Source organism: Megalopta genalis, chromosome 2, assembly GCF_051020955.1.
Source record: "Megalopta genalis isolate 19385.01 chromosome 2, iyMegGena1_principal, whole genome shotgun sequence".
In the NCBI taxonomy this organism is placed as follows: Eukaryota; Metazoa; Arthropoda; class Insecta; order Hymenoptera; family Halictidae; genus Megalopta; species Megalopta genalis.
The window spans coordinates 11448581-11460950 of NC_135014.1; the positions used below are offsets into that span (position 1 = coordinate 11448581).

Below are 12370 nucleotides of genomic sequence, written 5' to 3' on the forward strand. Positions count from 1 at the left end.
CCTTAAAGAAAATCGTGCTCCAAAACAAGCCGCGGTTACGGAGATTACGGTGCATTACGGATTTACAGATACCGCAAATTATGCGGTCGGGACGTATATATGTCGATGGGGAAGTAGAATCGGTAACAAGGTTCGAGCAACGACTGGCAGCGGATTCCGCGGTGCGACGATCTCCGGAGGAAAAGTCACCAGCCTTGGTTTTTCTTTCTTTCGAGCGCGCCTATACAGATCGCCGAAGTACGTAGCAACTTATCGACGATTGTATAACCGGATGACGTGTCCGTTTGGTCGCAGCGTCGCGGGAGGATTAATGTGCTCCGTCGTTTAATAGTGCGGACACGGTAACGGCGACGGACGGACCGAGCCGAAACGCGCGCGTAAACAGACGTGACACGCGGCGACCGCATTTCCATGGCTGCTCCGATGTTGTGATTTAAGAGCGGCATCGACAGGTAGTCGACGCTACGGTGGACCCATTAAATCCGAAGAAATGCTGCGCACGTTCAAGGCGATCCCAGCAGCAAGCAGCAACGGCTGCTGGCAGCTCTGCGGAGGAATCTTTGCAGCGGAAAAGCCGCACGGTGAGTTCACCTCGACTTGCCGCGGTCTGGTCTCGGAGCGAACGGGAAGGACACTTGCGAAAGTGGATAATAAATAAATAATAATAATAAGTAAAGAGTAAATAGAGTCATGTCTTTCTAATCGACTCTCGGCTTTTACACAAAAGAGGACAATTTGGGAAGAGATACGATTGTTCGAGCTTTGAATAATCGTGCTTGCTCTTCCCAAATTGTCCATTTCCGTTTCTGAGGATCGATTAGCGAGGATTTACCGTATAGATGTGAATCTCGTGAAAATGAAGATCGTCTTCAAGAACAATTCCCCAAGCAATCGGTCGAATTCCGACGTTTACGAGGGAATATTTTACAGAGATTAGAACTTAACTTTGCGTCCACAATTTTGCACTATCTTGCATGTACGTCTTTAAGTTAATGTTTCGATCTGCTTGGTACGTTGTAGCACGATCTGCTACACATTGTCCATTACAATCACCGAAATCTGACGCATATGTGGTACACATTCGTTGCAATCGAGACGAACAATTTTTCTATCTCGCGAAATCTCTTTCCGCAGACAACGGCCGGACGTGGAAACAGCGGCGGGTGTCCGTGCAACAAAAGCGACTTAATCACGATGCTGGGACGAATTTGGCGCACATAGCGCACGGCGGGAACGTGCCGTTGTTGAACTGGACCGTCGGCGAACTGGTCGGCACGGCAGCGGAGAGATGGCCGAACAAAGTGTGCCTGGTGTCTGTCGAGCAAGACATTCGTCTGACGTTCTCGGAGCTGTTGCGTCGAAGTGATCGTCTGGCGGCAGGTCTGAGGAATCTGGGCCTGAGAAGAGGCGACCGCGTGGGAATCTGGGGCCCGAACCAGGCGGAGTGGCTGCTGTCTTTCGTGGCGATAGCCAGGGCCGGGATGATCGTGGTTGCGATCAACCCCGCGTACCAACAGGACGAGATCAACTATTGCTTGGAGAAGGTTGGCGTCGCCGCGGTGATCTCGCCGAAGAGCTTCAAGAGCCAAAACTACCCGGGCATGCTGCTCACAGCGATGCGGCACTGTCCCAGTTTGCGGCACATAATTATCAATTCGAAGGATCACGTGACGTAAGGAAGCGCTCGATCAACGTCGGGCCAGCGCCGCGAGACGCTGGCCCGAAACAAATCAATCCCGGACGCGCTCTCTCTCTCTTATCTCCCGCGGAATGATAGAGCCCGCAGGCCCCGTGGAATTCCGTCTAATTTAAGCGAGGGGACGGGACACCGCGCGATAACTCTTGGTATCCGGCTAGGGCGGGTCGATAGCGGGACAGGACGGCGACGAAGCCACGTAAATCCTTCGTCCTTAGGAAATGCGGTCGTATCGGGCGTAGAACTGGTCGCAGGAGGACGGCCGGGTCGCGGGCCACCCTCCCGCCTAGGGGTAAATTCGTCGCGAACCCTCGTTTCTCCTGATAAGTGCGGATCGGACGAGGTCGAGCGCGGCCGCGGCCGGTTTTAATGTATTCGCGTACCCGCTCGATCATTCTACGAGCCCTGCCGCGGTCCCGTGAGTCATGAATATCGCGTGTGCCCAAGCCGCGCCGACATCGACACGCGTAAATCGCGTATTCGGTTACCAGCGAAGCGGGTTAAGGCCCATTTATGATCATCGACGTGCCGGGCACGAGCCGAGCGGAACGAGTACATCGTCGTAGCATGCATCGATACTGTTCCATCGTTAGTTCCGATTGCGTTCGTTCATGGAAATCCCAATGACCAAATGTATTCTTCGCTCGATCGCATTTGAAAGAAATGTTTGAAAAAATTCGCTTCGCTGCCACGCCGCTTACGCCGTCTGCGTCGTTTTTGTGTCTAAATTGCAATTTGTCCGAACGACGAAAGTGAATAGAAAACTGACGGTTTTTTAACTTCTTTATCCGAGCCTGTAACGAACATTTAAACGCTGCGCTTTTTTCTAGGTCACTGTTACTTTCATGCATCCTCTAATAATTGATTAATTAATCAATTAATATATTCGCTAACAGTGTCACGCGTAGCATGATATTTAGAGAATTTATTTATAGCTTCTCTTCGAAGTCGTTTCGGTTATATTTTATAAGAGGATGCGAAGCATTTAATACGTGACAGCGTACGTATCAATGAGTCGAATCACGTGGAACGATGATAAGTCGACGAATTATCTCTACTTTCGCTCTGTACTTCGGAACCGACCGTCAGAGAACAGGTTATTGACCATGGCTTATATTCTTTCGGAACGTTGTCGATAAGGAAAATTCGGTGTATCGTTCGTTTTCCTCGTTCGCGTTAAGTAATAGAAGTGCATTCCGATGCATTCTACGCGGACTAGAACGTGCCGTTACGGGGGGAGATGGCGCGTATCTAATTGCAGAAGTACCAAACACGTAATTTCTATAGATAACAAACGATCATTCTCCTTATCCGATTGTTCGACAATTCAGTTTTCTGGCGATCTTTCTTGGCTTAGAAACGGGGGTTGAAAGCAGCTGTTTTCGAAACAGTCGCGAAGCGCCGCAACTGTTACACGTGGACTGCGGATTCGATGCATTTGTGGTAAACTCGATCGAGTACAGTAATGTCTCTCTAATTGACGCTCAGATTGTCCACTGAAATGGACAATTTGGGAAGTGGAGATACAATAATTCGTATCGATTATATTTAGTTTGTTTTTATAGTTACGAATTGTCAACAATTATAAAAACGAGCCGCAAGGCTCGAACAATCGTATCTCCTCTACCCAAATTGTCCATTTCAGTGGACAATCTGAGCGTCAATTAGGGAGACATTACTGTATGTCGAATACGGAACAGCGAGACGCATTAAAAATAATAACATACTATTACTTTCAACCGATGAAAATTATTACGAGAAAAAGATGCAGATCATTTTGCACATACATTAGCAGCACGACACTTTAATTCGTAACAGCCGGAACCGATTTGCAACAGTTCAAAGCAGTTATCATCGGAATCTTTCGAATCTCCGTTTAGCAGAGCCAGCGACTTTAGAATGAAACTATCCGGGATTCAAAAGCGATTCGATGTCGGCCGATTAGCGCGTCGCCGGCCGTTCGCCGCGCGCGCGAAAACGAATTACAGCGAGTGGCCTGGCAATCTGGTAAAAACGTATCCTCGCGAGTCCGTCTTCGCGGCTCGAGGCCGCAACCAGGCCACCTGCGGGCCACCTCGTCGATTGATCGTCCGCGCGCTCGCCCATCCGGCCAATCTATTTCCACCGGGGACTCGTAATTTCTCGAACTTTTGCCCGATCATCGGGGCCGATTTGATTAATAATCGCTGGCCCGCGAACGGAATCACCGTGACGCGCAATTAGGTTAATGGCTGTGTGCTGTTCGTGGCCTGCTGCCGCGCCGCGCCACGCCGCCTTGGTTTCGTTTTCGAGATCCACCCGGCGATCGATGGGGCGGTCTCTGACGGTTCACGAATCTTTCGCAGGGGCACCCGACGGCTCTGCGACGTCGAGGAGCTGCCATCGAGGGGCGAGGTCGAGGCGATCGCCAAGGAACAGGAGGCGATCTCCTGCTACGACGGCAGCAACATTCAGTTCACCTCGGGGACCACCGGAAGGCCGAAGGCGGCTCTGCTAAGCCATAGGGGATTGGTGAACAACGCGCGGCAGGTAATTACAGCGATTCCTTAATCGCTAGGCCGCGGATGATTAAGCAAATGTACAGTTTTTTTTTCTAGATAATAGGTGCACCGATGGGACCTGGACAGAGACACATTTGTGTCACGGTACTTTCGAAAACACATTTCCTATTCCGCATATTTTCCATATCGCGCGTGTTTTGCATTTAGATTTTTTTTATAAATCGCATGCACGGCGTGTCTTTTACGCGAATGCTTAAAGTACTGGCGTCGAGGGAACGCAATTTTATTCCCATTTACCGTCGTTCATCACTCGACGGGTTACTATGAAAAATCTCCATCGACTAGTCAGACTCGTAACTCGACGTTTTCGATCCCCGTTCGAAACGACCAGAGTAAATCGTTGGCTCGGTTGTCCGATGGAGAACGAGCCGGCGTTATGATCCGTCTGGAAATCGCGCCGGTAATCTAATAAAGATATAGCCGCCGAGAACTTCATTCTAACCGCGGGCATTTAATGGCTCGTCGCGATGGCACGCGAGGAAAAAAGTGAAAGGCTCCCTCGGTGCTATAGAAGCTTGTATAGGACAAATGTAATTGGTTTTAGTAGCTCGTTCGCTGGTTTACCGGTTCGTTCCGGCGATTACATCGAAGCGTGTGTATCTAGGGGCAATCCAGGCGCGCAAACCGCGTCGATCATGGAACGATCGCGGCGAGGGAAACTCTGTCCCTCGAAACCTGTAAACCCGAACGAATCTATAAACCTTGACAATGATGTACAAAAGTAGAGAAAGAGAAAGAGAGAGAGAGAGAGTTAACCGGTTCTGCGGTTAGGTTCTAGAGCGAATGGAGATGCGCGAGGAGCTTAAGGCCTGCATGAACGTGCCGTTCTTCCACGTGTTCGGCGTCATGAAGAGCCTGGAGATGATGCACGCCGGGACCACGATCGTGCTCGAGTCACCCTCGTTCAACCCGGTGAAGTCGATCGAGGCGATCCTGAAAGAGAAATGCGAGGTCGCTTATGGTACACCGACGATGTGGGTAAGTAGACCGACGACTACGCGCCATCGGCTTTACGAGCCGGCAATAAAATCCTCGTCGGCCCTGTTCAAATAACACGCACAGAAACCGTTTGCGCACAGATCAATCTTCTCGACACCTATCAACGGCTCCAGCCATCCCCGATCACGCTGTACTGCGGGGTCACCGGCGGATCCCCCGCCTCGCCGGAGCTCTTCAAGAGGATACGCGAGTGTTTCCGCTTCGACAAGATTAAGGTAAACGCCGCCGGGGATTGCCGGATGGTCGTTCGATCCGCGAGAAAGTCCAAGGAACCTCGGACACCTTGGTCCGGTTTTTGCGTCGCCTTGGTTCTAGCACGCGTCAGCCTTGACTCGAGGAGGAACGAGCGAGCCGGGACACTCGAGGAACGGCTGCGCGAACGTGCAGTGGCATTTTTAAGCATGCACCATGTACAGCTGACCATCGCTATCTCCGCTTATCCTTGAAATTGCTTTACCAGAACGATACCCCGCGTCTCACCTGCGCCAGATAACGGGGAACACTCTCGCGATTTCATAGAGCTTTAGATAGCGGGTCAGATAAGGTCACAGCTATCAGCGCTGCCGTACACTCCTTTTTCCTTACCCGGGAGAGCGACCCTAAATGTCCAACTTCGATTTCGCGGTCGTTCATGCGTTATCTTCTTCTTCTATCTTCAACGATGGCAGGAGAAGGTAACCATTCGACTTTGCAGCGCGATTACGTGAAACCTGTTGTTTATCTATTTATTTATTCGTTCATTTAGGCATGCGTGTATTCATTTATTTACTTATCTGTTTGTCTATTTGTTTATTCATTTATTTATTCATTCATTTATTCGTTTATTTTTTTATTTATTCATTTATTCGTTTATTTTTTTATTTATTCATTTATACATTTATTCATTCATTTATTTATTCATTCATTCATTCATTCATTTATTTATTTATTTGTCTATTTACCTACTTATCTATTTGTCTACTTATCTATTCGTCCACTTATTTATTCCTTGTACAGACGAAACTGTTCAGTACGCAATGCTGACAAGGCTCGAATAATCGTATCTCCTGTTCCCAAATTGTCCATTTTTCTGCACAATCTGAGTGTCAGTTAGGGAGACATTACTGTAATTAATTAGAGTCTCGAAGTCGCGGCGAGTTAGAGGGGTCTGAAATGGAAGTTTCGTTTGCGATCACGCTACCCCAACCGTCCGACGAACCGAAGAAACTTTCTTCCGTTCGCGGCGAACGATTAATAATAGTGCGCGGGGGGCCAGTCGTTCCCATCGGCCTATCCATAATTGTCGAAATATCTTTGGCCGCCGGTAGACCCCGGGTATCGCCAAGGGTCGTCGACTCGAGGCGGGTCGCGGGGTTCCGATTCGGGCCTGTATAACGCGTCGCGTACGGCCGTTATCTATGCACATATCTCCCGCGCCGAGCAACTCCTCGGTTCGTATGCATAAATACGATTCCGCGAGGAGAAATATCGTTCCTCGCTACCCGCGATCAATAACGTTCCCTTTCGCGAAATCGGCTCCCGAGGTTGTTCCCGGCGTTTATTACGTTCCATCGGTCTGGCCGCGGCCGCTTTCATGCTTTCCTTATGGGTTCTCCGTTTCGTGAAAAGTCCTCGGCGGTGTCTCGCTCGCTCTCCGACCATTCGACGCGATACCGAGCATCGATCGAATCGAACATTACGGGCGAATTAAGTTTTACCAGGCCTAGACGCGTCGAATTTGATCGCAGTCGCATGCGAAACACCGTGACGAGATTATGGCCGGCGTTGGTTTAACACCTTGTCCACTGTACTATGTACAGCTTTTTCTTGTAGTAATTATTTATGTATTTCCATCTGTTCGCTCCAGTTCGCCTGAAAATTTTCTAAACATATATTCCCGTTTCAGCTAAATTCGCTGTTTAAGCAGCAATTTAAATTTTCGAAGCATACTCGTCGGAAACAGCTAATACAGTAATGTCTCCCTAACTGACGCTCAGATTGTGCACAAAAATGGACAATTTGGGAAGAGGAGATACGATTATTCGAGCCTCACGCCTCACGTTTTTTTATAGTTGTTGACAATTCGTAACTATAACAATGAACCGCGAGGATCGAATAATCGTATCTGCTCTCTCTAAATTGTCCATTTCTGTGGACAATCTGAGCGTCAATTAGAGAGACATTGCTGCAAATGGTTGAGAGGAATCCGGACGATCTCTTTCCTTTGCTCGTTCAACTTCCAACAGTTCTTCCGACTGAAAAGCGTGTTGTAATTCTTTTCGGCAGACTATCTACGGCCAGACGGAGGCAACTGCGGTGGTCTGCCAGTCGCTGCCAGGCGAGGCCGCGGAATTGACGGAGACCACGATCGGCCACATCTCCTGCCACACGGAGCTCAAGGTGAGAAGTCGCCTATTCTCTTTCTTTCTCGAATCCTTCTAACGTTCTTGCGTCAACTCGAAGGTCGTGGACTCCAAAGGCGAGACGGTGCCCTTTGGGACAGTCGGGGAGCTACTGGTACGCAGCTACGGCGTGATGATCAAGTACTGGGACGACGAAGAGAACACGAAGAAGACCGTGACGGAGGACGGCTGGTTGATAACCGGCGACCAATTCATTCTGCGCTCGGACGGCTACGGGCACATAGTCGGCCGACTGAAGGACATGGTGATCCGGGGCGGCGAGAACATTTACCCAAAGGTGGGCTCATCGAAAAGAGAGTTGGCCACGATCCACAACTTCGGATGACTTCGATTTATTCATTTATTTACAAACGGGTTAGACCTTTTGGCACAACAAGATACAGATAAAAAGTATTACGCAGAATAGTATATATTTTAATGGTAAAAATGTTTCGCAAATCGTTTCTTGAAGGATGAACTTCGTAAAAGCTTGAAACGTCTATAAAAGCCGGACGAAGTCGGAGCGACCTGTTTCATAACGTAAGAACAGAGGATTTTGATTCGTTTAATAGACTACTTGCTTAATAGACTGTACCAAGAATCGAGTTACCAGTTCGTTAACGAAATCGTGTCGCCCATGCATGAGCGACGCCGTGAAACGTGTACGAAAGCCCGCGGTAGAAAAGTTGCATTTTGGCCAACTATTTTTGAGAGGTAGCGTGCCGTGACTCGGAGCAGTTCGATCCCGTTTATCCCCGTAAATCACGGTTTCCAGGAGGTCGAGGACTTCTTGATGACGCATCCCCAGGTGCTCGAGGCGCAAGTCGTCGGCGTGCACGACGACGTCTACGGCGAGGAGATGTGCGCGTGCGTGCGTGTCCGCGAAGGCGCCAGGATCACCAAGGAGGAGCTCAGGGAGTACGGCAAGGGCAGGATAGCGCACTACAAGATACCACGGTACATCGAGTTCGTCGACGAGTACCCGAAGACCACCAGCGGCAAGGTGCAAAAGTTCCTGCTGAAACAGGAAATGGAGCGAAGCGGCGCGGTCCCGGCGAGCCCGCGAACATCTGGCCGGCTCGCGAAGTCCGCCTGCCATTATTAACCCTTTGCGGTCTGATCTCGTCCGAAGATCAGAGCGTCACTACCCGTGGAAGTCGCGCGAAATCGGAATAATATTCCGGTGTAATTGAGACGTAATATTTTGTGACTGTTTATACATAAGCGTAAGAAATGCTTGCTTTATGCATCGCGTATTTCGCACACTGTCTGTAGATGGAGCGTACGAAATCGTTTGCGTTGGTCGAACAAGAAAGTTCGTCGAAGAAAATTGTACTGCCTGGACAAAAGTATGAGACCTCAAGAAAGAAAAGTATGAAAATGATTGCAGTAAATTCTCCCTGATTTTCCTTCGGCTTGTAAACGAAAGTGGACAATTTGGGAAGAGGAGATACGATTATTCGAGCCTTGCACCTCGTTCTCGTAATTGTTCACAATCGGCAACTATAAAAATTAGGGAGAACTTACTGTATTTATTTTGAAGAAACGCACTACTCTCTGTAGTCTCTTTTAAATTGTAGCACAAATTATAACTTGTTTCATGCAAGATTCTTATTCGTTTTTAAGAGTAAATCGCGCAATTTATAATTGATACACCTCTTCCATTCGTCGATGCTATTATATCGTCCTCGTCTTTTCGTTTTTCCTGGCTCTCCCACGACACTGTATTTTTCATCAACGCTAAACCAATGCCAAATCGTACGTTCTTGCGGTATAACATAGCACGCGATATCTGCGAAGACGAAACGCGTCTCACTCTTTTGTCCGGCGCCTTATCAGGGTTTATAAATGCCGAATCGCGGATCCGTTCATAGTTAGCGAGCTGGCCGAATTTCACCCCTGGCCTGGTTTCCAGATGACTGTCCGTGAGCACCGAAGCTCGCATGGAAATCCGCAATCCAACAATGACAAAATCTAAAGCGACACGAACCCTCTCGATCGTCCCGATACATACGATTACAGAGCGCGGCGAAAAATATTTCTGGAATACGTGGCCGTCGTTTTCGAAGCGCGACACGTCGGGTCACACCCTATCCAGCACCCCGAAGTACCGGTACCCACCCCCTTCGTCGGCCCATTCCGAAGAAACTCCGCGAAAGTGCGCGCGCTTCGGCCGAACGAACTTTCGTCGGGAATTTACGTCGTCCAGTTTCTCTTGACCGTGCAGATAGCGGGCAATCGTGAGATAACAGGATCGTAATTTCTCTTTATCCAAAGTGTTATCGCTGGAAAGGTCAGGGTGAGCGAGAGGCCCGCTTTCGCGCGCCGCGGCAGATCGCGCCACGTGTCTGTGCAGCGGCGCGCGCGCGCGGCAACGTGGAGAACTGTGTTATCGCGGACGGTACAGCGGCGCGGACTATTTCAGATAGTCGTCTTATCAAAAACCGCCGGCCTCAACCCTTCCGCGAAACCCGGAATCCCGCGAACGCGAACGCGGCGTCCGAACGCCGAACTTTGGCGAGCGTTTTTCATGGCGAAGCCTGCGGAAGGCCGGAAAGTGATCGATGATCGATGACACGCGCGTGCAGGAAGCGGATAATGAGGCGCAACGATGAGGAAAGGAAGGAAGCCGAGGAAGCTGCAGCGAAAGGACGGACACGTCTGGCGGACGGGAGAAAGAAGCCATCGAAATCCGCGGATCCGAGCCGGGCACGTGTTTCAGGTGGCGTCTAATTGAGGCCGGCCGGCCCCGAAGCGACCGGTCCCGGCTCGGCGAGCACTGGAGGACTCGAAGACGTGGAAGAGGCGTGCATTACCGCGGCAGATGGTGGTCGTGATTGCAGCTGCTCCGCGCGGCACACCTGCCGTCCTTTCTCGCCGTCTATCGAGACGGACGAAATCACTGTCCAGCCTCTTCCCCGCCGCGCATCTCTCCTCCGGTTTTTCGATCCAGGCCTCTCGCGATCCGAGAAGAAAGGAACACGGTCGGCGGCCATCGATCGCCGTATCTCCTCGACGGAATCTCGAGCGCAGGAATCCCGAGCGAACGCGCAGGAAGGAAGCAAAGCGATGTTTACCGCGGCGAGCATTGCCGGAATCTTTTTAAACATCCCCGGCGGGCAGGGAAAAAACCGGGCCGAGATGGGGCTCGTAGTCGGGCTGTCTCAGGAGCGAAATTAATTCTGGCGCGCGGCCAGAATCCACGAACGCGGGACGCGAAACACGGGGCTGCTGCCCGGCGAAACGCGGAACACGGTGGACGGCGGGCACGAAGGGGACGATAGCGAAGGGGCGAGTTTGGCCGGGACAGATCCGCGGGAAAATTATCCGGGGAAAATCGGTGGTCGGTTCGCGAGCCCGACAGCCGGATAGACGAGCATGACGGAGGGTTCACTGCGGAGGGTTTCTTGCAGAGCCCTCTGAAAGACCGAACCAGTTAACGAGCTGTCGATTGTCGCACGTCGACGGATTCGGCAGTCAGAAGTCGGCCCCGTGTCACCGGTAAACGTCGATGCAGCAGCGTCTTGCTGCTCGCGTAGATCCGTCTTTCCCCGCTCGAAATTCCTGCCGATCGATTCGTCTTTGCGTGCCGGCTCGATTTCCGTCGGCGCGACGCGACGCGATTCGGCGAACAATGAGACCGCGCGCGACGCGACGGGACGCGCGGAACGATGAAAAATGGAAGGCGAAGGACGAGGAACGACGCCGGAGCCGGTGCGATCGAAGGAAGGAGAAAGAATGGGAAGAAATTCCAGCGCGGTAGGGCGGAGAATGGCGGTAAATTAATAATGGCAGCGGCCTCGGAGCCGGAGCGGGTACGGAACGGACGCGCGGAGGCGGAGGAGGCGAGTTCGTTTAATCGCTTAATCGAGACTCCAGAATGCCTGGCGAACCGAAGGCTCCGCGCGCTTTCCTTTCGTCCCGATGAAAGCTCTCGAAAGGGTCGGCAATTACTTAAAAACGAAGTTGCGCGCCATCATCGCCGCCGACGCCGCCGCCGCCGCGTTTTCATTCGACCCCCATACCATCGCGGCGAGGTCCCGCGCCGGTTCGCCTCTTTCCGGTTTCTTTCAGACCCAGAGGCTGCTGCCTCCTCCGCGAACGTGTCCGAAAAACGGACTGCCACACACAGTCGCACGACGCAAAGAATCTGGACCGACTCGCTCCTTCGGATAGAGCTGTTTTTCTATCCTCTATCTCTAAGCCGCGCGGTTTTTACGTCCGAGGAGGACACGGTCGTTCGTATAATGGAACAGTCCTTCTCTAAGTCGCGTTTTTGCCCCACGGTTTCTACGTGTTTTTAGAACGAAATTGAGTAAAGACTGCGATTCGAAACAGCGGCGAGACGAAAGGCGATTTCGATCTAACGAAATCGATAACGAGGGAAACTAAGCTTCTAAGTGTCTTCGATCTTTTGCGATGAATGCGGACAATTTTTATTTCGCGCGAGGATCCGCAGTCTAGGTATATTGTATTAGCACTGAAGCAACTGTGTCGGTCAAAATGACCGTTTAAATGACCGCGTAAAATGATCGTTTTAAATTGCTGAAGCAGCAATAATAAAATTCGAGGCTCTTTAACAAGAGAAATTATTCGACCGGTGTACTGGTTCATGCAACCATTGGTACAAAAATATCGGAAATTCTGTATAAATCGAATCTCGTCATTCTTAAAGAACAACGCGCGTAAATGCTTTTAATGATCGACGAGTTTAGCTAGTTAAGTCGTCTCGT

The 12370-nt window shown here is 50.7% G+C and overlaps 1 protein-coding gene across 1 annotated transcript; it reads left to right on the forward strand.

The window, feature by feature from the left end:
- The first annotated feature begins 445 nt into the window (after window positions 1-445).
- Window positions 446-9288, forward strand: Acsf2 (Acyl-CoA synthetase family member 2). Its single transcript, XM_033482149.2, has 8 exons — window positions 446-581; window positions 1135-1672; window positions 4042-4225; window positions 5029-5235; window positions 5337-5471; window positions 7522-7635; window positions 7699-7935; window positions 8413-9288. The coding sequence occupies exons 1-8, from the start codon at window positions 491-493 to the stop codon at window positions 8740-8742; spliced, it is 1836 nt and encodes a 611-aa protein (XP_033338040.2). The 5' UTR covers window positions 446-490; the 3' UTR covers window positions 8743-9288.
- Window positions 9289-12370: the final 3082 nt, after the last annotated feature.

Excerpts from the sequence above, each read along its gene's own strand:
- Acsf2 (XM_033482149.2), top strand. The coding sequence starts at position 491 with ATGCTGCGCACGTTCAAGGCGATCCCAGCAGCAAGCAGCAACGGCTGC. Across the intron at positions 5,472-7,521 it reads TCCGCTTCGACAAGATTAAG|ACTATCTACGGCCAGACGGA; the intron begins GTAAACGCCGCC and ends TCTTTTCGGCAG. Across the intron at positions 7,936-8,412 it reads GCGAGAACATTTACCCAAAG|GAGGTCGAGGACTTCTTGAT; the intron begins GTGGGCTCATCG and ends CACGGTTTCCAG.